The 21,578-nt window shown below is 41.8% G+C and overlaps 1 protein-coding gene across 16 annotated transcripts in view; it reads left to right on the top strand.

Moving 5' to 3' along the window:
- KIZ (kizuna centrosomal protein) overlaps positions 1-21,578 on the top strand; it is a 64,411-nt gene that overhangs the window by 38,987 nt on the left and 3,846 nt on the right. For all 16 annotated transcript variants that reach the window (XM_088674983.1, XM_088674981.1, XM_088674979.1 and 13 more), the window contains one exon: positions 14,033-14,132. In XM_088674983.1, coding sequence (XP_088531109.1) covers positions 14,033-14,132 — 100 coding nt within the window. The remainder of the gene's footprint in view (positions 1-14,032; positions 14,133-21,578) is intronic.

Here is a 21,578-nt window from a genome sequence, read left to right as displayed (position 1 = left end):
AATAGTGAGTAAATTCAGCTACTACATACTGAGCACAGAGATTAAACGCAAGATCATAAAGTCTACGCTTATGTTAACATAAACCAAGATGGAAAATAACAGTGCCTATTTTAATTCCTTGTAATCATGTTATACGTTTTAAACCTTGTGACTATCCTGTTATTTTAGCCTTTCAGGTCTTGGTATCGGTGTTACAAAGGTCAGTCTCCATGGGGAAGAATCAGTAATTAGATGGCAAACTACAGATGTTTCTGATTTGACTCTTTTCTTTTCTGTAGTAATTGAATGTGTATCATTAGAATAAGAGAAGGGAGGAAAAATTGTGCCAGACGAAAAGCTGGGTTTGTGCCTCAGTTACAAAGGCATACTGATAATTTAAAAATATTTTGCAATAAGGTCTCATCAGGACCTGTTAAGATCTCTTTTTCTGGCAGCTAATTATGTATGGCAGTTTTGGTTTGAGGATAGTGTGCACAGTAGCATCCCCGACAGATATCCATTTCTTGTAATTAAATGTAGAACTTCCTCTCTTATACAAAGAATAAACACCTTAATTGAAAATATAGATACTGGTGTGTGTGTGCGTGTGTGTGTGTGTGTGTGTGTGTGTGCGTGCATGCATGTGTGCATACAATATAAAAGAAGCATGCTATTTTAAATAGCTCTTTTGGATTTTTAATGTGAAAGTGCTTAAAGGTAAAGATAAAGGGACCCCTGACCTTTAGGTTCAGTCATGACCGACTCGGTTTGTGGCGCTCATCTCTCATTATTGGCCAAGGGAGGCGGCGTCCAGCTTCCAGGTCATGTGGCCAGCATGACAAAGCTGCTTCTGGCGAACCAGAGCAGCACACGGAAACGCCGTTTCCTATTTATCTACTTGCACTTTTATGCCTATCTGTGACCAGCACCCAGGGCTGGAGCAGCAGCTGAGCTCGAAGCAGCTGGAACTGGACTTGGAGTTCAGTAGGGAGCTATTGTCCCAACAAGAGCCCAGAAGAATCTGAGAGGCTTATATTCTCACTGCCAGGCCCTTCCTTTCCATCTGCTGGCTTGCTCTTCTCCTGAGAGACCCTCCTTAGGAGACAGTTGACAGAAAAGCTTCCTGGCAGACAAATGTCTACTCTTGTGCCAACTGGTCTCCCCCCTGGGTCTGCTATCATTTTCACTTTTCTGGTCTGGGGGTAAAGGGGGAGAAGTGGTAGATGAGGCAGGAAATCCAGGACAAGCAATATAGAAAGGAAGGGCATCATCAACCATGTCACCTTGTTACCTTCTCTCCTGCCAGGTGCATCAGTATTCAATGCTGCTTTGCCAGTTCATCATGGACAGGAGAATTCTGCAATTGTGTTTCTCTGTCTAGGGTAATGACAGAGCGGTTACCTTAGCTTCCAGGCAGGTGGGTCACTTTTACTACCAAGAGAGGGAGGGGTGGGTGGGGAGGTCAATCTAATGCAGATGTACCAGCAGAGCCAATCCAGTGCTCCTGTTAATATGTTTCCATTGCTTCCTCTCATCTTCGTCCTCTTGGTAAGCAACAGTGACTCACCTGCCAGGAAGATGGTCACCTGGCAAGCCACTTCTATATTGTGGTGTAGACTACATTTCTTCTGAATTATAGGTGCTGGGCATGCAAAAACTGATTTAAGTGTCTTGTGGAAACAGCTATTTGAATGAATACTTGGAGTTTAGGAGATTTGAGATAACAGGAACTGAGAAGAGAATGGTGTGCTTAAGTTTGATATATTGTCATTCCTCTTTTTTGAGATTAGATCTTACAGCAATATTGAAAAAGGATGAAAGGGCAATTTTCAGTTAACCACACAATAGAGTTCTCATTTTTCATAATCTTGATTTCATAATGATGATAAGATTTTAAATTAGGGAATCTAAACTTACGTGCAACAATAGAAAAACTTGCATGTTGAAATAAAAATTTGGGATATTAAAAGCTTTGTTTTCATACCATGTGGGACCCAGGTGGCGCTGTGGGTTAACCCACAGAGTCTAGGGCTTGCTGATCAGAAGGTCGGCGGTTCGAATCCCTACGACGGGGTGAGCTCCCGTTGCTCGGTCCCAGCTCCTGCCCACCTAGCAGCTCGAAAGCACATCAAAATGCAAGTAGATAAATAGGTACCCCTCTGGCGGGAAGGTAAACGGCGTTTCCGTGCACTGCTCTGGTTCGCCAGAAGCAGCTTTGTCATGCTGGCCATCTCCCGGCTCCCTCGGCCTATAGAGCAAGATGAGCGCCGCAACCCCAGTCAGACACGACTGGACCTGATGGTCAGGGGCCCCTTTACCTTTCATACCATATTCCCAACATAGACTAGGATCCAGGGAGGTTCATGTGTGCAAAGTGCTTCTGTGTGTACATATCTACATATGCGTGTAGGTACGTGTGTGTGTGTGTGTGAGAGAGAGAGAGAGAGAGTGAAACAAAGACCGAGACCAAGATTGACTTTACTTTCCAGTGTCCCCCTCTCTTGTGTCATAGGGTGGAAGGCTCCTGACCTTCAAGGAGGCTTTTTAGGGAAGTGAGAGTCTGCCACTCTTGAATGTGCACTGACATCATTAAGTGCATGTTTTCAAATTATTTTCCACGTAGGGAAAGTAGGATTTTTCATCTCTGTGTACCATTTGATTATTATTCAGCAAGGTGGCTTAAGTTGTCTTTTGCAATGTAAAGTATTTGAAAGATCTGATGGCTTGATATTTCTCCTGCCATTTAAGGGAGCAATCACTTAATGCAGACCAGTTGCCCCTTAATGATACCCTTCTCTTCATCTCCTCCCAGGCAACATAGTACTTGAAATCAGTGTGGTTAAGAAGTGGTTTAATTCTTTTCCGTGCATGCTTATTATTGGTAAAGCTCCAATTCTGATCTGTGCTAGTGATTTTAAACTTCAGAGGCTGGAGAGGGTTAACGTGGATCACAAGGCATTATTTGTCTGTATGTGTCCAAATGTGCAGGCTACATAGCTTATTGCCGTGTGGATAGAGCTTTAGGTTTGACTCTGTTCGTCTTCTAGCACAAGAATTTGCTGGAAACGTAGGTTGCTTGTCATTATCTTGGGGGGGGGGCTATAGTGTTAATGGAGACCTTATGGTATTTGAGCATTTTAGATGTTAACAAGAATAGGATGCTGGGCTTCTGGTAGTTGAGTGTAGCTTTTAAGGGGGTGATGAGTAGGGATTTCCTTTAGATTGTTTTAGGAAGCCAAGAAGCTTGCATCCACTTCAACTGCAGCACCACCTAGTGTCCAATAACTGTGCTTTACTGTTTTGGAATGAAATGTGTGTACTGTAACTAGATTTTGATGGAATCGGCATAGGGCAGAGCTTTCCACACAGTGTGTCACACAAACGCTCCCCACACTCCTCCTGAGGCTGGAAAGGGGTTAGTTTAACTTGTGGTTTGCTAGTAAAACTGAATTACTGTGTCATGAAATGATGCATGTCTAAACAATGTATCACTAACATGAAAAGTTTGGAATGCTCTGGAGTAGGGGAACCATGGGGTAAGAAAATGAGATTCACTGCTAGCTAATATGTCCCTGCTTTGGTTTGGTGCATGTTTGGCTTGCAGATTCTTGCAGAGATGGTGTTCACAAATCAACCTTCAGAAGATGATAGCAGAGCCTAGCACATTCTTTGGCTGGTCTGTAGCTAGAAGAGACCTAGACTTTGGAAAGCGAAGAATTTTGATGTCAGTGACTAGTACAGAATAAACCATTTCTCATCTTTTTAATTCTATGTATAGCTTTCTTCTGCATAATATTTTGTTTTACTTTTTGATTCCTGGGGGGACATTTTTTCAGCCCAAGGGTTATATTTTCTTATGGGCAATCCCGTGGGATGGGGCCACATGCCAGTGGTGGATGGAGCTATTGGGCAGAGCACTGAATGTAAGTTTTGCCCTTTGTACAGTAGGCTAAATTATAAACATATTTGCACACCCCTCTCTATCCTCTACCCTCTCAAGCCAGAGTCGTCATCAGAATTCAGGGATATATTCCAGCCAGGCAAAAACACTGAGGGGGTGTATGGGTAAGTCCCAGGGAAGGGTGTGGTCTGGAGAAAGAGGGTGAGGAGTGGGTGCAGCTTGGGGGAGGTCCCATAGGTCAGACAGAGAGGCCTGAAGAGCCACATTTGGTCCCTGGGCCTGATTTTCCCTTCCCTTCCCTGTTCTGCATTATGCTTATTTAAATATGTGTGTTGTTTTGGTTGTTCTATCCCAGTTTGCTTGGTGTTGCATCTATATTATGAAATGTTAATTTTTGTATTATTTTAAATTAGATTATTAATATCCCATCCTTTCACTCTGGGCACAGTGCTTGAGGTGGCCTTGTTGTTGTTGTTGAGTCGTTTAGTCTTTGTGACCCCATGGACCAGAGCATGCCAGGCACTCCTGTCTTCCACTGCCTCCCGCAGTTTGGTCAGACTCATGTTCGCAGCTTCGAGAACACTGTCCAACCATCTCATCCTCTGTCGTCCCCTTCTCCTTGTGCCCTCCATCTTTCCCAACATCAGGGTCTTTTCCAGGGAGTCTTCTCTTCTCATGAGGTGGCTTACAAAAATATAAAAACCAGAATCCTAAAGCAGTACAGAAATAACAACAAAAGCATTATAAAAACAAGGACTACAACTGCTAAAACAATCAGGATGGCCTTCCTGAATAATAAAAATCTTGGTCATGATGGAAGACAGAAAAAGAAGGACCCAAATGTATTTCCCGAGGTAGGAAATTCTTTATCTAGATATAAAGTTCTCTTATACACACTATCTAATCTTGCCTGGGAGATTGTTGGGAGCTAAAGAAGAGCCTTTGCAACAGATCTTACATAGTGAGCAGGCTGGTATTGGAGTTAGTTTATTTTTTTATGCTTGACAGCTTTTAGTGTTATGGATGCAGCTTTGTGGAATCAGCTCTAGATTGAATTTAGACAAGTGCCTAGCATTTTTGTTATTTAGTGGCTGTTGAGTACTTTTCCTTCAAGACTAACTCAACCATTTTATATTACATACTATACGGAATCTGCATAATTTGATGTTTTTAAGATCTATTTTTTAGATAGTTGTGGACTGGCAACTCAGAGCAGATGTGCATTTAGCTTACACATTCAGGTTTATGCACTTGCCTAAAAATTGAAAAATAGAAAGGAGGTGTGCGTCTAAGGAAAAAGACTTTGACAATCCCACCTGCCATTGAACCCAATGTGTATTGACTATATCAGGGTCCCCAAACTACGGCCCCCGGGCCGGATGCGGCCCAATCGGCCTTCCAATCCGGCCCGCGACGACCCCCGCCGCCCGCTGCCGCCGCCCGCTCTCACGGCGCGCGGCGCAGCGACAATCAAAAAAATCGGCAAAAAATCGCCGAAAATCCTTTGTGCGCATGCGTACAGGCCTCTCCCGACCCGGAAGAGGTCATTTCTGGTGCACTTCCGGGTCGGGGGAGGCCCATACGCATGCGCACAAGCGATTTTCGGCTATTTTTTTCCGCCCGTGCGCGTGTGCGCATGCGCACGGGCGCGCACTCCCCCGCCCTCCGGCCCGCTGCGCGCGCACTCCCCTGCCGTCCGGCCCACCGCGCGGGCGGCGCGGCGGGCACCGGCCCGCCGCTCGGTAAGTCTGGGGACCCCTGGACTATATGCAATCTTGGCTTTGGCACTATTCCCAGAACATAACCCTAGTGTAAGTTAAGAATCACCTGCATGTACATTTTTTTTTTATATATTCCTGTTGTATACTGCTTTGGAAACATTTTATGGGAAGCAGTTTATAAATATTTAAATGAACATGCAGCTAACTTTCCCACAGTTGCCCATGCCCAGAGTGACTCACAGTAAAGCTAAAATGCAACATCTTATATGAAAAACCAATTTGTCCCACAACATAACAGAAACAAAAAAGTTTTCAATAAACAAATTGTAGCATAAATTCAGTTTCACAATAAAATCATATGAAATGCAAAAACAGCATTAACCTAACCCAACCCACACAGCTATTCCTGGTCTCCCTGCACCAAGACACCACAACAGCCTAAATTTATATAGAGGAAGGTCCCTATAGCTTAGTGACCGAGTACATGCTTTGCATCCAAAAGCTCCAAATATATTTCAGAAACTCTCCTGTCTGAAACCCTGGAGAGCTCCTGCCAGTCAATGCTGTGACTCTATAAGGCAACTTCATATACCAGGCTAGATTATTCATAGCTGCCTCCCTAATCTCCGAGGAGGAGGCATTGGTAGCAGTCAAGGGGAAATCTTGGGGAGTGGTAATGATGTTAAGGCTTCCTGGCCCAGCTTTCTTCTAGTGATGGTCTTATTGAGAGAAGGCAGTCTTTTAAATTTCCTGGACCCAAGCCATTCATTGCAAAACATTTATGAAGATATTAAGAGCTGTTCAACAGTGGAAAAGACTCCCATGAGAGAAGGTGGACTCTCCTTCCTCGGAGGTTTTAAAGCAGAAGTTGGGTGGTCATCTGTCAGGGATGATCTAGTTGAGATTTCGGCATTGCAGGGGGCAGGACTCTCAGAATCCCTCCACAATTCTATGAAATGAGCATATGTAAAGGTGATCCAGTTCATTCTGAAACTTATACATAACTAGAAGTATAAGACTGCACCCACCCCTGGTTCACTAATGGGTGAATTAAATGAACAGCTTTCAGCCCCAACTAATGCTTAATGAAGAAGTCTTAATAAAACATGGGTCAGAGCACAGATATGAATATGTCTGTTAAGGATCTGAATACATTTTGAGTTGACAATATTTAAACATCTTAATTATTCCAATGGAATTCCATATGACTACTTGGGGGTATTTGCCCTCTTTCCCTCGACCTTTGCCCATCCCTTCTATCTACTGCTTCACTATTTCCCTCTTTCTTTTCTTCTAATAGTCTTACATAAATGCTGACATCTTAAGTCATAATCCTGAGTTTAAAAAAGGAAAATGACACACTGCTGCAGTTCATGTGGCACAAATCCTGTGTCTGCTTAGAAGTAAGCCCCACCTAATTAACTTGGGCTTACTGCCAGGTAAGTATGTGTCTAGGATTGGAATTTGTTCCTTGTGCATTAGTGTGTTTACTAGCTTACATTCTAAACTACCAAGTACAGCTGGATGAACATCGGGCTGTAAGATGGTGGTATAAAAACGTCTACTAAAATACATATCATGACCAATCAAATAATATACAAATATTGGTTTCTGTCTTATAAAAGAGACAGAATAATAAAACATTAGTAAGCTCATCTGTCATACATGCCACAAAGTGCAATATTCAGAAATACTGGGTCAGAAAACCAATGCAGCCCGGTCCAAAAATCCACCCACTCTCTCTCTCTCTCTCTCTCACACACACATACACATCTTACTACAGCCAACCCAAGACAACCAACCAAATGCTAGGCCACACCCAACCTCTCTCACCACCAAGGAAATATAACAAGCGAACAGAAAGAGAACCCACACAAGTGATGCTGACACAAAACCCCACACATACACTAAGTAGAAGAATAGCAGCATTGCCACCCCACTCACCAGTCCCCCTCCCCCTTTTTTCTTTCCAGCTTTATAATGCATGCAACACTAATGTCTTGCAACGAACAAAACTGATCTGTAGAGAACTAAGAAATCTTTAATAAAAATTATTTTTTTAAAAAAGAAAACCAATGCAGCCAACTGTTCCTAACAGGGCCATCTTAAGACTATCCAGCGCCGTGGTTCAGAGATCCCTCCGGCGCCCCCCCCCCAGCCTGAAAGCCAGAGCCATGTGCTGCTTGGGGGACGCACGCACAACACGCGCGCTTTGTTCAAGCAACTGCACCTTGCGCAGAGCGCCAGGTGAATGCAGGACTGGCTCTGGTGTCTGCGGTGCTTCTCTTCCTGCAGAGGTGGCTGGTGCTGCCCTATAGCTCCCGCTTGCCCCCTCCTTCCTCGTCCTTCGCAGAAGAGTCGGAGGCTCCGGGCGCGGCACTTCTTCAGCGCGGCAGCTGAGGGTGCCTTGCCCAGCCTCTGCCTCTTCCCAGGCGCCCTCCAGAACTAGGCGCGAACTTGGCACCCTGGTTCCCTGTGCCACTTGCCTCTATGGGCAAGATGTCCCTGGTTCCTAAACACTTCAACCTTCTGGATAGAGAAATGTCCTTTAAAAAAGAGAACTACTGTAGGAATGGTGACAGCAGTCACAAAACTAAAAGACGCCTGCTTCTTGGGAGAAAAGCAATGACAAACCTAGGTAACATCTTAAAAAGCAGAGACATCACCTTGCTGACAAAGGTCCGTATAGTTAAAGCTATGGTTTTCCCAGTAGCGATGTATGGAAGTGAGAGCTGGACCATAAAGAAGGCTGATCGCCGAAGAATTGATGCTTTTGAATTATGGTGCTGGAGGAGACTCTTGAGAGTCCCATGGACTGCAAGAAGATCAAACCTATCCATTCTGAAGGAAATCAGCCCCGAGTGCTCGCTGGAAGGACAGATCGTGAAGCTGAGGCTCCAATACTTTGGCCACCTCATGAGAAGAGAAAGGACCCTGATGTTGGGAAAGATGGAGGGCACAAGGAGAAGGGGACGACAGAGGATGAGATGGTTGGACAGTGTTCTCGAAGCTACCAACATGAGTTTGACCAAACTACGGGAGGCAGTGCAAGACAGGAGTGCCTGGCGTGCTATGGTCCATGGGGTCATGAAGAGTCGGACACGACTAAACGACTAAACAACAACTGTAGGAATCTTTAATAAGTAGCATTAAAATCCTGCATGGATGGCTTTGAGGAACTTTGTGCAAAACGCATGGTTTCTCCACTTTTATAGTCTGCCTATTTTAAGGTTCACTATGCAGTTTGCTCTCAAACTGTTTACTCCAAAGTTTAGACTTTAGAGCTCTATGGGAGCTCAGGCTGATTAACTCTGTTTTAAAGGAGACTTCTTGATCATGAGCATTCAAATGATTGAAATACTAATTTGTAGCAGTAGAACCTAGGCTTGCATTGCTTAACATCAAATGCCTATACAAATAATGATTGGAGGTTGGCTGTCTCTGCATGGTACAAAGAATAATCGCATGATTTCGCCCAGAAAAGTAACATATAACTTTACTTTCCTATTCATTAGTGAAGCAACACATAACCCAATGATTAATGTTTAGGACGATATAAAATGCTTTCTTGTATGAGATATGTCAAATCAGTGATCATAGTGGGTTTGGGGAAATATTTGCTCAAGGCAGTAACTGGGATGGAGATCTAGATGATTGTAAAGATAAGCTTTTTAAAGTGTGCTTTGTTGAGCTGAAAGTGAGTCCTAGGTCTGGCTGACTCAGGGGCACACCTGTTGCATTAACATTTTTGCAGTTCCTTTGTTGCCTTTCTTTTAGAAAACTGGCATAAAAATGAATTTAAAATAGTGAAAACATTACAGACACTGGGATAGTTAAACTGACCATATGCAAACAAACACACATTTGAGTCTGTTCAGATAGGTAACAGTGGTTCAGATGTTAGGTTCAGTGAAATAAAATCTATGTTCAGATGTAGCCCTTAGTACCATAGGGTTATTTTGGACGCTGTACTATATGTTCTAGAGACATTATTTGCCCTTGGATGAATGAGGTAACTCTTTGAGAATTATTTTTCTTATCTTCAGAATATATTGTTGAACTGGGGCAGAATTTAGCCTAAGTTCAGCATTTTTAGATCCCCCAATTCCAGTGGAGCTAAGCATGTAGTTACCGTAGCTGTCACCACTGAAATCAATGGGGCTTTAGCTTTGACTAAATTGTAGTCCTAAAGTTTCTACTCAAACACTTTATGGCACTTGGGCTTATGTTCTTGCATTGATTTGAAGCACTTTAACCCCCTTTTTAGCCAAAAGGTTCCTAGAGCAGCATACTAAAATAAGCAGTAAGACATCATAGTGGCAGAACAACCCAAACCTCCTTTGCTGAGGGAGTGAATCAGAGCGATACATGGAGCTCCTCCTTCCACCCTCATCAGATCTCCACGAAACCCCCTCTTATGAAATCTCTTCCATCCATATGACTATGATATTATAAGCTGAATCGTCTCATTGCTATGACGTTAGCAGAGCTGGCCCAGTCATTAGGCAGGGTGAGGCTGCTGCCTCAGGTGACAGAAGCCCTGCAGATGGCACACCCATGGGTGCCTTGCCACTTCTGCCTGCGGTGCCAATTTTTTAGCAAGATCACATCCATTTGGGTCAAGATCTCACCTGAAATTGTGTGAGATCTTGTGCAGCGTACAGGATCTCACACAAATTTGAGCAAGCTCTCGCCCAAAATTGGCATGAACATGCCTGAAATAGGCACTGTTGGTGGCGTCTCTGCCAGCAGCAGATTTGGCAAGGCAGGCATTGGTTGCAGGAACAGGTAGGTGGTGGTGGGAGGGCAAGGTTGCACTTCCTGTTTACTCTCAAGCAGCGAAATGAGATGCACCACCCCTGAACATTAATCTTGTTCAACTGCAAATTCTAGTACTAATGAAACTGCAGCGTTAAACAACTAAAACCAGTCATTGCCTGAGTTCCACATTAAGCACCCCAGTCCTCACCATGCCATTATATATACCGGTATTGGCAGCTCAATAACTGATCCATGCCAAGGATGAGAGGCATCTGAAGGCATGAGGGACACATTTCAGTATGAAAGAAGAAACATATTTGGGGCTGCCTCCCTGCTTATCAAGTTAGAGCAACAGGAGAGCCTTGGGCTTCTGAGACTAGGTTTAGAGGTGTTCTGATGGCTAACAGTTGCAGTTTTTTATTTGCAAGACCAAATTCCATTCTCTAGACCTCTTATTCAGTTATTTAGTTGGTTCACAAGTAATATTAAACCACATTTGAAGCATGAGTGCCCTGCTCCTTCTCTGTCTCTGGTTGTGTAGCACAGGAGAATAAAGTTAGGAACAAGCCTGAATCTGATTTATTGTTATGTGCGAACCCAGGGTCATACAGGACCCGATTTGTTTCTTTCCAGCCAAACCAGGAGCAGAAAGCCATAAGGAACATTGGTTATGGCTTGTGGTTTCCCACGTAGTGACAAGGTCTGGCTTATGCGTAGGCAAACTAAGGCCCGAGGGCTGGATCTGGCCCAATTGCCTTCTAAATCCGGCCCACGGATGGTCCGGGAATCAGTGTGTTTTTACATGAGTAGAACGTGTCATTTTATTTAAAATGCATCTCTGGGTTATTTGTGGGGCATAGGAATTCATTCATTCCCCCCCCTTCAAAATATAGTCTCCCCCCCCCCCAGGTCTGAGGGACAGTGAAAAAGTTTGCTGACCCCTGGTCTGGCTTGTTGCTGCCTTATGCCTTCCTCCATGTGGCACAGTCAGGAGCAGGGGGAAGCAAAAGCGCTTGTGCATTTTAAACTGTGGTTTAACGTGGCATGTAAACCAGGCCAAACCAAGGACACTTGCACCAGAGCTTATGCTTCTAATTCTGCCTGGCTGAGCCCAGAATATGTATAAGCAAGCCCAGCTGTTATGGACTGGCTGGATGCAGAGGAGTGGTGGGAGGCATCAGCTAGGAAACCCCCAGGGGAAGAAGGCTCAGAGCCAGGGGAGAGGTGGTGGGATGATGGTGAGTGATCAGAGGGAGAAGAGGGAGCAGACTGGGAGGAGGAGGTGTTGGAAGCTGAAGAGGTAACAGGAATTAGTGAGCAGGAAGAATTTCTGGCAATGAGCAGTCAAGAATCACAGGCAGAAGCAGAGACTGGAGAGGAGGGGGCAAGAGGCAGCAATGAGGCAGGCTGCTGAAGAAGCCTTTCTGTCCTGCTGCAGCCAGCTCCCGGTCTCCCAGAACCCAAAGAGGTATGAAGAGGGCAGAGGAAAGACAGGCAAGATGAAGGCGCCTATGGTTGCCTGGGAAGGAACCAAGGGAGGAGGAGCCTTAGAGAGTGGTGGGAAGGTGGGGACCTTTAGCCTCATTGAGGCAAGATCTACTGAACAAGTTGCTGTGCTCACTGGACCTGAGCTGTTTTGCTTCTTTGAATAAAGAGTTAACTTCAGTGACACCTTGTGAGTTATTGCTGACCTACTTCTGATAGCTTCCTTGAGACCAGCCTTCGGAAGAGGATGAGAATTTGTTCAAGGCAGGCATGGGCGTAGCCAGGGCGGGGCAGGGGAGGCCGCTGTCCCCCCATCAAGTAAAACAATAGAAATACTTAACTAACTGATCAATTGCGTCACAGATAACTTGGGCCTGCCCCCCCAATAAATCCTGGCTACGCCCATGAAGGCAGGCCCCACCTTTCTACAATGGATGGCAGTGGGTTTGCTCACTAATGTAGGGTATCATCCATTATATATACCGTTATTTGGCTGTACTTTTGGTCTTGTAGGTTTTTTTTATGAAGCTCAATCCTATGCTTGTTGAATCAGAAGTAAGTTCCACACAGTTGTCACCTTAACAATTGTATTTAGGATTGCAGCCTTAAACTCTTCTTAACTGTTTGAGCCCTTGGAAAAAGGTGGGGAAGAAATTGAGATAAACCTGTGAAGCTGCCCTATACTGAATCAGTCCAGCTGGTTCATCTAGATCAGTATTTATCAACCTGGAAATGGATCTCAAGGTCTCAAGCAGACAATGACAAATGAATTCATTCCATACATGATTTTATGTATACTGTGTGTGTGCGCGTGTGTGTGTGCATGTGCTGTGCTGTGTTGTATGGAACAAGCAAAGCTAGACTTTCATGTGAGCATAGATGTTTGCATTGGACCAAGACAATAAAAGGGTGGAAAAAGAAGTATTTTAAATATATTCTGTCCATTGGGTTGGATCTAGACTTGCCAGTTCATGAATGGAAGAGTCCTTCTATGAATGGAAATGAGTTTGATCCTTTGGAGGCTCCCATTCTTGACATTTAACACTGCAACACCACTTCCCACTCTGTTTTGAAGGGTCTCCCAACCCCAACCCCCAGAGGAGGTTTGTAGAGACTGCAGGGTGAGGGAGAAGATGAATCTGGAAAACCTGCTTCCACCCATGGAGTTCATGGACTCCCACTCACTGCAACTCTGGATCCAACCCATTGTTCCATTAATTTGTATTTTGATTTGTGTGTGTGTGTGTGGTTTTTTTGATTTTTTTGGTAAATTTTGTTTACTGTAAACTGATTCTCTGAATGTTTGTTCCATAGTGAGTAGAGTGGGACTTGCTTCCTGGGATATTTGCCTAGGTTTATGATCTTCAGGTGTCTTCTCAATGGATGCTTGATAGTGTTTAATATTACAATAGTTGGAACGACAACATCATGATGGCCCCTAATTATCTGTCTGCTGTATGAAAAATTCCATATAAATGCTATTATTATTCCCAAAAGGAAAATTATATCCAGAAACAGGTTCAGGATGGCCAAAACACTTGTTGCCTGTGTGCTGATCCAGATAGGAATGAGAAACCTTTGGCCTTCCAGATGTTGTTGGACTCAATGGTCAGTGATGGGAGTTGTAGTTCAGCAAATGACTGCATTTTCACATGCCACACTAACAGCCCAGATTAGTAGCATATTTGTGCCTAGCCTTGTCACCTGAAAGTTATTTTAAAGAGAGTGACTGTGAGCTTGAGAAATTCACAGAATTGTTTTTTTTAAAAAAAGTTCATATTAAGACCAGGAGGTGGAGACAATTGTGAACTACAAACAGTATGGATAGAGCAAACCACACTGAACAGGACAGGAAGCATAAAATACAAGGGCAGTATAACTTGTCAGATGTTTGAAACTGTGATACAGTAGTTTTGTTCCAATAATTTGATGGAACTAAAGCCAAAAATGTCCTATAAGGTGTTTCAAGATATGAGTTGATGAAAGAGATGTTTTTGTTGTTCATGGAAGATTATTACTTACCATATTTTGCAAAATATATAACGCAAAATACATTTCCTTCTGTTGCCTATATAGTATCTGTTTCCACTAGCTTCTGCAGGTCAGAAGTTACTGTGTGCGGCTACTCTTAATTTAATTTAGCTAGCAACTAATTAAAGGTTTTTGGTATCTATCTCCCTTATAGCTTTGAATATTGACAGCAGTAGTTTAAAGGAACAGAAAAGCAATGGAACCAGTTCAGAACCCAGTGTTTCATCTCTGGAAAGAAGAAGCCCTTTGTCAAGGTAAAGTCATTAAAAGCTTTCCTTCCTGAATAGTTTCAGCCTAGTGATAAAATGCCTCTAGAAAGTTAATGAAGCACTGGCAATAATATTTTGATGGATGGCCTATGGTTCAGATTTGTGTTTCACTACAACAACTTAAAAAATTGTATACCTTACAAAATATTTGCATTAAAGCCAGGTATTGTTTTGCAGCTGTTGTTTTCTCATTTTAAGACTCAATTGACATCTCAGTGAACCACAAATTAGCGTGTACAGCTGCTCTCAGTAGGACTACTTAGAGACCAAACAATGGAAGTTGTCAGGAAAAGGGCAGACGTAAAACAAAGTCTTGAAGAAATAAAGTGGTGTGTCATCTTCTGGGTGTAGTTGAGATGTAAATGAGCTTCAGTTCAATACATATTTTTGCATCTTTGTAAAAGAAGTATTTGATACTAGATTATTTGTTACTTTCTTCTTTTGTATTTCCAAATTGAGAACATTTAAATTAATGTCCTTGTTTTTTTCTATTCTTTAACATAGCTGTCAAGTTCTCCCTTTTTTAAGGGAAATTCCCTTATGCTGAATAGGCTTCCTCGCGAGAAAAGGGAAAACTTGACAGCTATGCTTTAAGTAATGTTTTGTTACTTTTTCTGTTAGCATGAATCAAATGACTAGCAATCAAGCAATAAGAGCAAATGAAGCATGGTAAACAATTGTGGAATTTTACATTGGCTTTAGATTGTTACATAATTATTTGTTAAAACACTTCCATTGCTTGGTTCTCTTTGTTTCTCCCTTCTTGGAAACACCCCTTTACAATACCTGATATATATGTGTATGTTTGCACACACAGGGGGAGAATGCTTTTCACTGCTTTAAAATATTCTTGAAGATATATTTTGTTTTATCTTTTAAGGTTCTTAGAATTTCTCATTGAGAAGAACTGGCCTTGGAGCAAAAGTAACTGGCCAGTATAATGTATAAATAGCATTATAATACATTACAAAATGTAATAGAAAATGTATTTTATGTCTGATTTTCAGGAGTTGGGGGTTGGAAAGTAGTATCTTTAAAATATATTTGTTGAGGTATATTTGTTAACATTTTCTTTTCCTAAAGTAATTGTTATTTGAGGTAATGATATTCTGCAAAAGTAATATTTGTTGCCCAGAAAATTAAAATAGTTTTCAATTGTTATTTCTTGTGTAGAAAGAAAAAGCAAATGTGTAAACAACAGGAACGTTTTCAAGAAGGGATGTTTTGCATTATAATATGTGTCAGCAGTTTCTAGCATTTCTGAAATGCTGCCCATACAATGCAGATTCCGGAGTATCAATGTTATTTCTGTAAATTTGTGTGCATGGCAGAAAGATTTTTGGGAAGCATTTATGGCATCATATGATTTTATATCTTTGATCTCAGGAGAAAATACTATTTCTAGTACAGTATGAATTATTAGGTTTTTTGTTTGTTTTTTAAGAATAGTGTGCATTTTAGCCTCCTCAATAACTTGGCCATAAAATACTTTTCAAAACCCAATCAGTTAGTAACACTTATAGCTTCACACTTGACATCTGTCTTAGAAATATGTTTACAAACACAATGTAGGAATAAAGTGTAAAAGAATGGGAAATTGCTCAGGTGCTTATTTGCAGTTGGGACACAATGAAATTTCTTAGAGGCTGATGTCTAAGGATTCCACTTATTGTACTCACTTCTTGCGCTTTATTGCTTTTACAAGTGGTCTCGAAACTCAGTACTTGAAAATAAACATAACAGTCTAGTACCACTGTGGTACTTCCCCACCCCCACCCCTTTCGCAGTTTTTAGTCACTGAGCTGATGAGTGGCCTCGAAAAATACCCTGATGGACCTAAATAATAATAAAAAAGGTTTCCTCTGATGTCCTACAGACAATAATTGTGATGTGCTAGTTAAGCCCAAACTACAGCTGAGGGATTTTACTTTAAAGCAGAGGCTTGGGCGCAAAAATGCATTTATAGCTCTTTGTCTGGCACCTCATTATGCGTGGGCCTGATTCATTAAGTAATTGGTTTGCAGTTGTTTACATGAGTATTAAGGCTTTCTATTCAGTAGTCTTTGAGAGATACATTGTGCAAATGTTGCATGTTATGAATGCAGAATGAGGGGCAGCGGGCGAGCCCTATTGGCTAAACACTGCACTCTGTTGAAAAGCAGGAGAAAGAGATTGGGTGCTGCTTTGCATAGCAATGACTTTCTTAATAAGCTTTACAGATTAATACACACAAGCTATAAAAGATGCAAAGAGATACTCTTAGCACATTTATCCATGCTCATCTCACTATTATGGCACTGGAGATGGGAAGAATTGAGTGCTTTCATATTCGCTTTTCTTTTTTCAGTGCAACTTCGGTGCATGAGACTTAATAGAATCCAATGTTTATTGTATTATAAATCATGGGGGAAGTAGGCAGGCCTGCAACAGTTTATTATTAAAGATTCTTTCAATGTAAATCTTTTTCCACCATTGTGTGTCCTACAGCAAAATCATTTTGTGGTTGAGTGGGGATGAAAGGCATAATGTACGAAGGAGTGAGTCTTAATAGGAAGCTGCTCTCCGACTGAAGGCCACTTGTTCCCTTTTGTTTGGAGGTGCATGCCACTGCCACGGCTTCCTCTTCTCCAGCAAATATTACCCCTTGTATCCTAGCTTAAAATCACTTTCTCACAAGATTTCTGCAGCTTGATACAAATACATTTAAACTGAGGTGAGAATTTGTTAATTGACGGATTATATATTCTCAAAGGAATCAAAATAATTCTTTTGCAGAATGGGTATTATTAGCGTTTTAATCTCTAAACCCATGGCTGCCGTGCAATGTGTGTGGCATTTTGTAATTCTGTAGCAATATAGTCAGCTAGTGGAGGTCAGTAGCATTCTATTGTTGCAGTTTTAGGCTAGATGCAATGCCTTTTTCTTTTGGCTACTTTGCTTTGCAACATTTGATGGTTAAAGCTAAATTAGGGACCCAAATGCTGATATATTCCACTTGTAAAATAATGTCCACTGTTGACTTTAAGTTGGATTCCAGAAGTAAGCCATTAAGTTGGATTTCAAATTTACTCCTTAAACAGAAGCTAATTTAAAAAACGTTTTTCACTTGACTAAATCACTGGTTATCAGTGATGGTTGTTTGTGTTAATGACTTCAAATTGTAATGTTTAAGACATCTATGCAATGAATGTGCCTCTAATAAGTGCCTTGGCTCATTCTTTGCAGACAACCATAATGGCCATTGGGGGTCACTCTTTCTTTGCTAAATTTCAACAGCTTTAATTCTTAGTCTCTTTTTAAACCAGATGTAAATTGTTCAGTACAATCATGGTAGCACTTTATTTCATTCTTCCCTATTGTAATTGTTTGGATAGGGGAAGGAGTATTTTGTGCATGGATATATCACAAAACTTAGGAGTGTGCCTATTGAAATATTGTGTTTAATTTTATATATGATGCCCATTAGGCATTTAAATACGATTTTTTAAATACGATTTTATGATAGCTTTTTCGTAATACAATACGATAAAATAAACTCATCTAAATAAAAAACAGAAACAGAGAAGGAAAGAGAGAAGAAAACACAGAACCTACCCCCAAAGGTAGCTCTTAACCCTTGTCACTCACAGAAAGTAGTGGACCCTCCCAGCTCTCACCTGATATCTTCTCTTCCTTGCCTCTCACTCAGGGTCCTTCCACGAACTAACCATCATCTTCATATGAGTATAATCCTTGGTCCCCAAGGGAGGAGACTAAAAAAGAAAAGAAAAGAAGAAAGATAAATAAAAGGATGTATTCTGTCTGTTAGCTACATAAAATAAATTATTCAAAACATTCACTCTGGGATAACATCCAACTATTCTGCTGTCTGTTAAGCAATAATTTCCGTCTCCAGGCCCAGATGTCTCAAATTTGTTCATTTTCCTTTTCACACAAAAGTGGTTCTCTAATTATTATTAGTATAACAAATGTCAGCAATGGTTTCTCTCTAATCCAACATATCAACTTTGCCTACAATAACTTCAACAACCATTCCTCCATACTAAACAATAATCTTTCTTATTTCGTCCATGTAAGAGTCTCACTGTGCTCATATATTAAAATAATATTCCATAGTTTTTTTCTCGTTATGTATCCATTAATTTGCACCCAGTTCTGTATCTTCCATTCCCATTTCCTGTTGTGTTTACCATGGTTTTCCATCCTTATCTAAAAAATTATCTCTTCCATTTATGTTTCTTCCATTCTTTTTTCATTCTTTCCCCCTCTGAGTTCACTCCAAATCGTACTCAGCTCTACCGGTATCAATGCCAAATCAAGATGTCTCTCCACATCTTCATCTCTCCATCCAGGGCTCATTCTACTCCTCCAGAATCACAACCCCACCATTTGGCTGTTTCATTCCTCCAAACACCTGTGTGAAGGACTTTTCCATTTCACCATCTGTTTCCTCCAACATGACTATTTCACCCTCCTGATCTGCCAATCTTTTATCCATACTCTTCTCCAAAGTCTCTGTGTCTGTGTGATTTTGCTTTCCATTTCATTCATCTCTGGTTTACTTTCATTCCTCATTCCATTTTCCATTTAATCATTCTTAGCTCTAATCAATTTTATTTGCTCATCAAACATTTGCTAAAGGATGCTAACAGTCAGCAGAATGTCCAAAGGTATATTTGCCATACTGATTGTTTTTGATCTTATTAATAATTCAGTCTCATTACATCACCTGTCTCCACCTTAAGATTTTAACAGTCTTATCTCTTATTAGAATAAACACATTCCTTTCCTATGGAGGAATTATCAAGTGGCAGAGATACTTTTGATTTCTAAGCAACATTTTCATCAAGAAAAAAAATCACAGCATACAGAACTCTTCTGTTCATTTAAAACTTTGACTCAAACCATTAAAGCAGGCCCTTTTTCTGCTTTCAGCCCTTTTACAATTGACTTCCCTTCTTATTGAAGTCAGAAAGCAGCTCATGCCCCAAATTTAAATTTCCATTGGCAGACAGATACATCTCTATCAGTTATAAATTATAACTCTCTCAGAAATAATTAAGAAAGGAAACCTTTTGCAGATCCCATGCCCATCTCATGGGTTTTGGGTGAGATGTTGATTCCTCAGCTCACAAGTTGCTTAACTCTGTTTCCAGGAGCTGACAGTTTCTTGGTCTCTTGACACAGAAAACTGCCTTTCCAGAGCATCAGAAGTTATTTCCGTGCTAACTCTTTTCTCTAAAGTGAATTTGATAGCCAAGACTTATGTCTGGCTATCATAAATCAGATGTAATCCTCTCCATCAGCAGCTTGCCGACAAAAGATGCTTAATTTGCCATGATCCTCCCCTGGAAGTCAATAGGCGTTATGCCTGAGGTTCCACCCCTACCCCCCAAGTTTGTTGTTTTATTGGCTAACTAATGCAAATAATTCCTTTGGGCATATTCCTGTTTCAGCTCTTTGACCATATCTCTCGAAGTTCCTTCATCTGTCTTGTCCAAGGATAGGGAAACTGTTGGACTACAATTCTCATCAACCTCAGCTGGCATGGTCAGTAGGCAGGGTTTATGGGAGCTGTATTCCAGCAACATTGGAGAAACACAGATTCCCATCCCTAATCGAGTCCCTTTCTCCCACACCTCTCTGTGGCTCTCTCCCTCAGCCCTCCACTGATTCTTCTGTAAACGGTATTGTACAAAAAGAGAGAATATAAATTGGGAAGTCCTATATGCAGCTGTAATTTATTCCCCCCCCCCCGATCATGGTCAATTGAAGAAAACATAGAACAAAATCAGGGAAGGAAATGCTCCTTTGAAGGCAGTTGAAGTCATCCATGCTGTATGCCTTCCTGATTCCACACACATATTTCAAGACTGCACCTCTTCCACTTGATTTTTGTTGTAGTATCTGTGATAGTATGTTCCTAACACTGTATGTGGAGGGCTTGCTTGGAATACTGAGGACCAAATAAAATATGATGGCAGCAAGGAGAAGGAGGGATTGTCTAACTTTAACTTCAAAAGGGATGTGCAGCTGAGGGGTACTGAAGGAACCTTCATTGCCTTATATCAGGCACCCCCAAACTTTGGCCCTCCAGATGTTTTGGACTACAATTCCCATCTTCCCCGACCACTGGTCCTGTTAGGTAAGGATCATGGTAGTTGTAGGCCAAAACATCTGGAGGGCCGCAGTTTGGGGATGCCTGCCTTATATTGCTGAAGTTCCTTGCCTCAGGCACTTCTTACCAGTGTGGATTACTTCCAGTATCTGACAGAAGCTGGAAAGAAAAAGGAGTTTTGTTGATGGGGAGGCAGAGTGTCAATAAAGGGTGACAAAAATGCAGAAATGTTGCCCTACTTAATCATCCTCACAATAGACATGTTCATGGGAGCAGGAAATTATGTGTAAGCTACACAAAATGGGTGTACTACTTCAGACACTGCTTTGAAAAAGCTGGGATACAATTCGCAGCTTGAGAGGCAGATTGGGGAGGGTGGAACATAAAGTACTCATTAAGTGCAGTTCCATGCTTCTTTTCCTCACTGGGTTCTCTCCACCCCGCCACAAAAAGAGAACACACAGGAAACTAGAAGTATGATCAGAGGACCTATAAGAATAGTTGCCTAACTCTTTCCCTATTGGTTATTTGTGGAGCAGCCGTTCCCCCTTTCACTTTTCCCTTCAAGATTCCAATTTTCTGGAAGTGTCTTTGGGGGGATGGGGGGCAGGGAGAAGACTTATGCAACAACTTGGCCCTAAGGAATTGGACTTAGGTTCATCAAAGTTGAGCTTTCTGGAAGATAGACATGTGGGGGGAAAAATCTTTGAATTGTGCTTCACAAATATGCTTTGCATTAAATTTAGAGTAAACTCACCTAGAAGAAATAGTTCTGCAATATTATTCTCTCAATTTTAATTTGCCTTTTTCCATCTTCTTTCTGTGGATAAATTACTTGTCTTTAATTATGAAACAAGCACAGTGTCAGATTGTGATGTTCCTGATTGTATTTGCTAGTTTCTAAATGTAAGCATTAGCTGTTAGCAGGCTTCTCACCTGTTTTCTCCTTCAACTACTTTTAATGCACTTGTACATTTTGGAAAAACCTATATGCCCCTCCCTATGCAGACATCCTCAGCCACAGGCTCAGTACACACAGCTATGCCTGGGAGATCTCTCTCTACCAAAAGGATGAGTAGTCCTGGAAATGTCAACACAGCACTGATCCCTTGTGGAAGGAAAGCAGCTGGAATTAGATTCCCCCAACTGGTGGTGTTGGAGATGACAATGTTATAGTTCCAGGAGTCTGTGCGTGGATTGCCAGTCATAGATTCAGGGGTTTTACATTGTGCTGACCCCCCTGGGTAGTGGTGGTGGGCCTTTGTCAGATCAATGTATATGGCTTTACAGAACTCCCAATTTTAATTTTGTTA

Source organism: Zootoca vivipara, chromosome 8 (assembly GCF_965207765.1).
Source record: "Zootoca vivipara chromosome 8, rZooViv2.hap1.1, whole genome shotgun sequence".
NCBI classification, from domain to species: domain Eukaryota; kingdom Metazoa; phylum Chordata; class Lepidosauria; order Squamata; family Lacertidae; genus Zootoca; species Zootoca vivipara.
The sequence above is the reverse complement of the archived record's forward strand: the minus strand, read 5'-3'. Positions and strand labels throughout refer to the sequence as shown.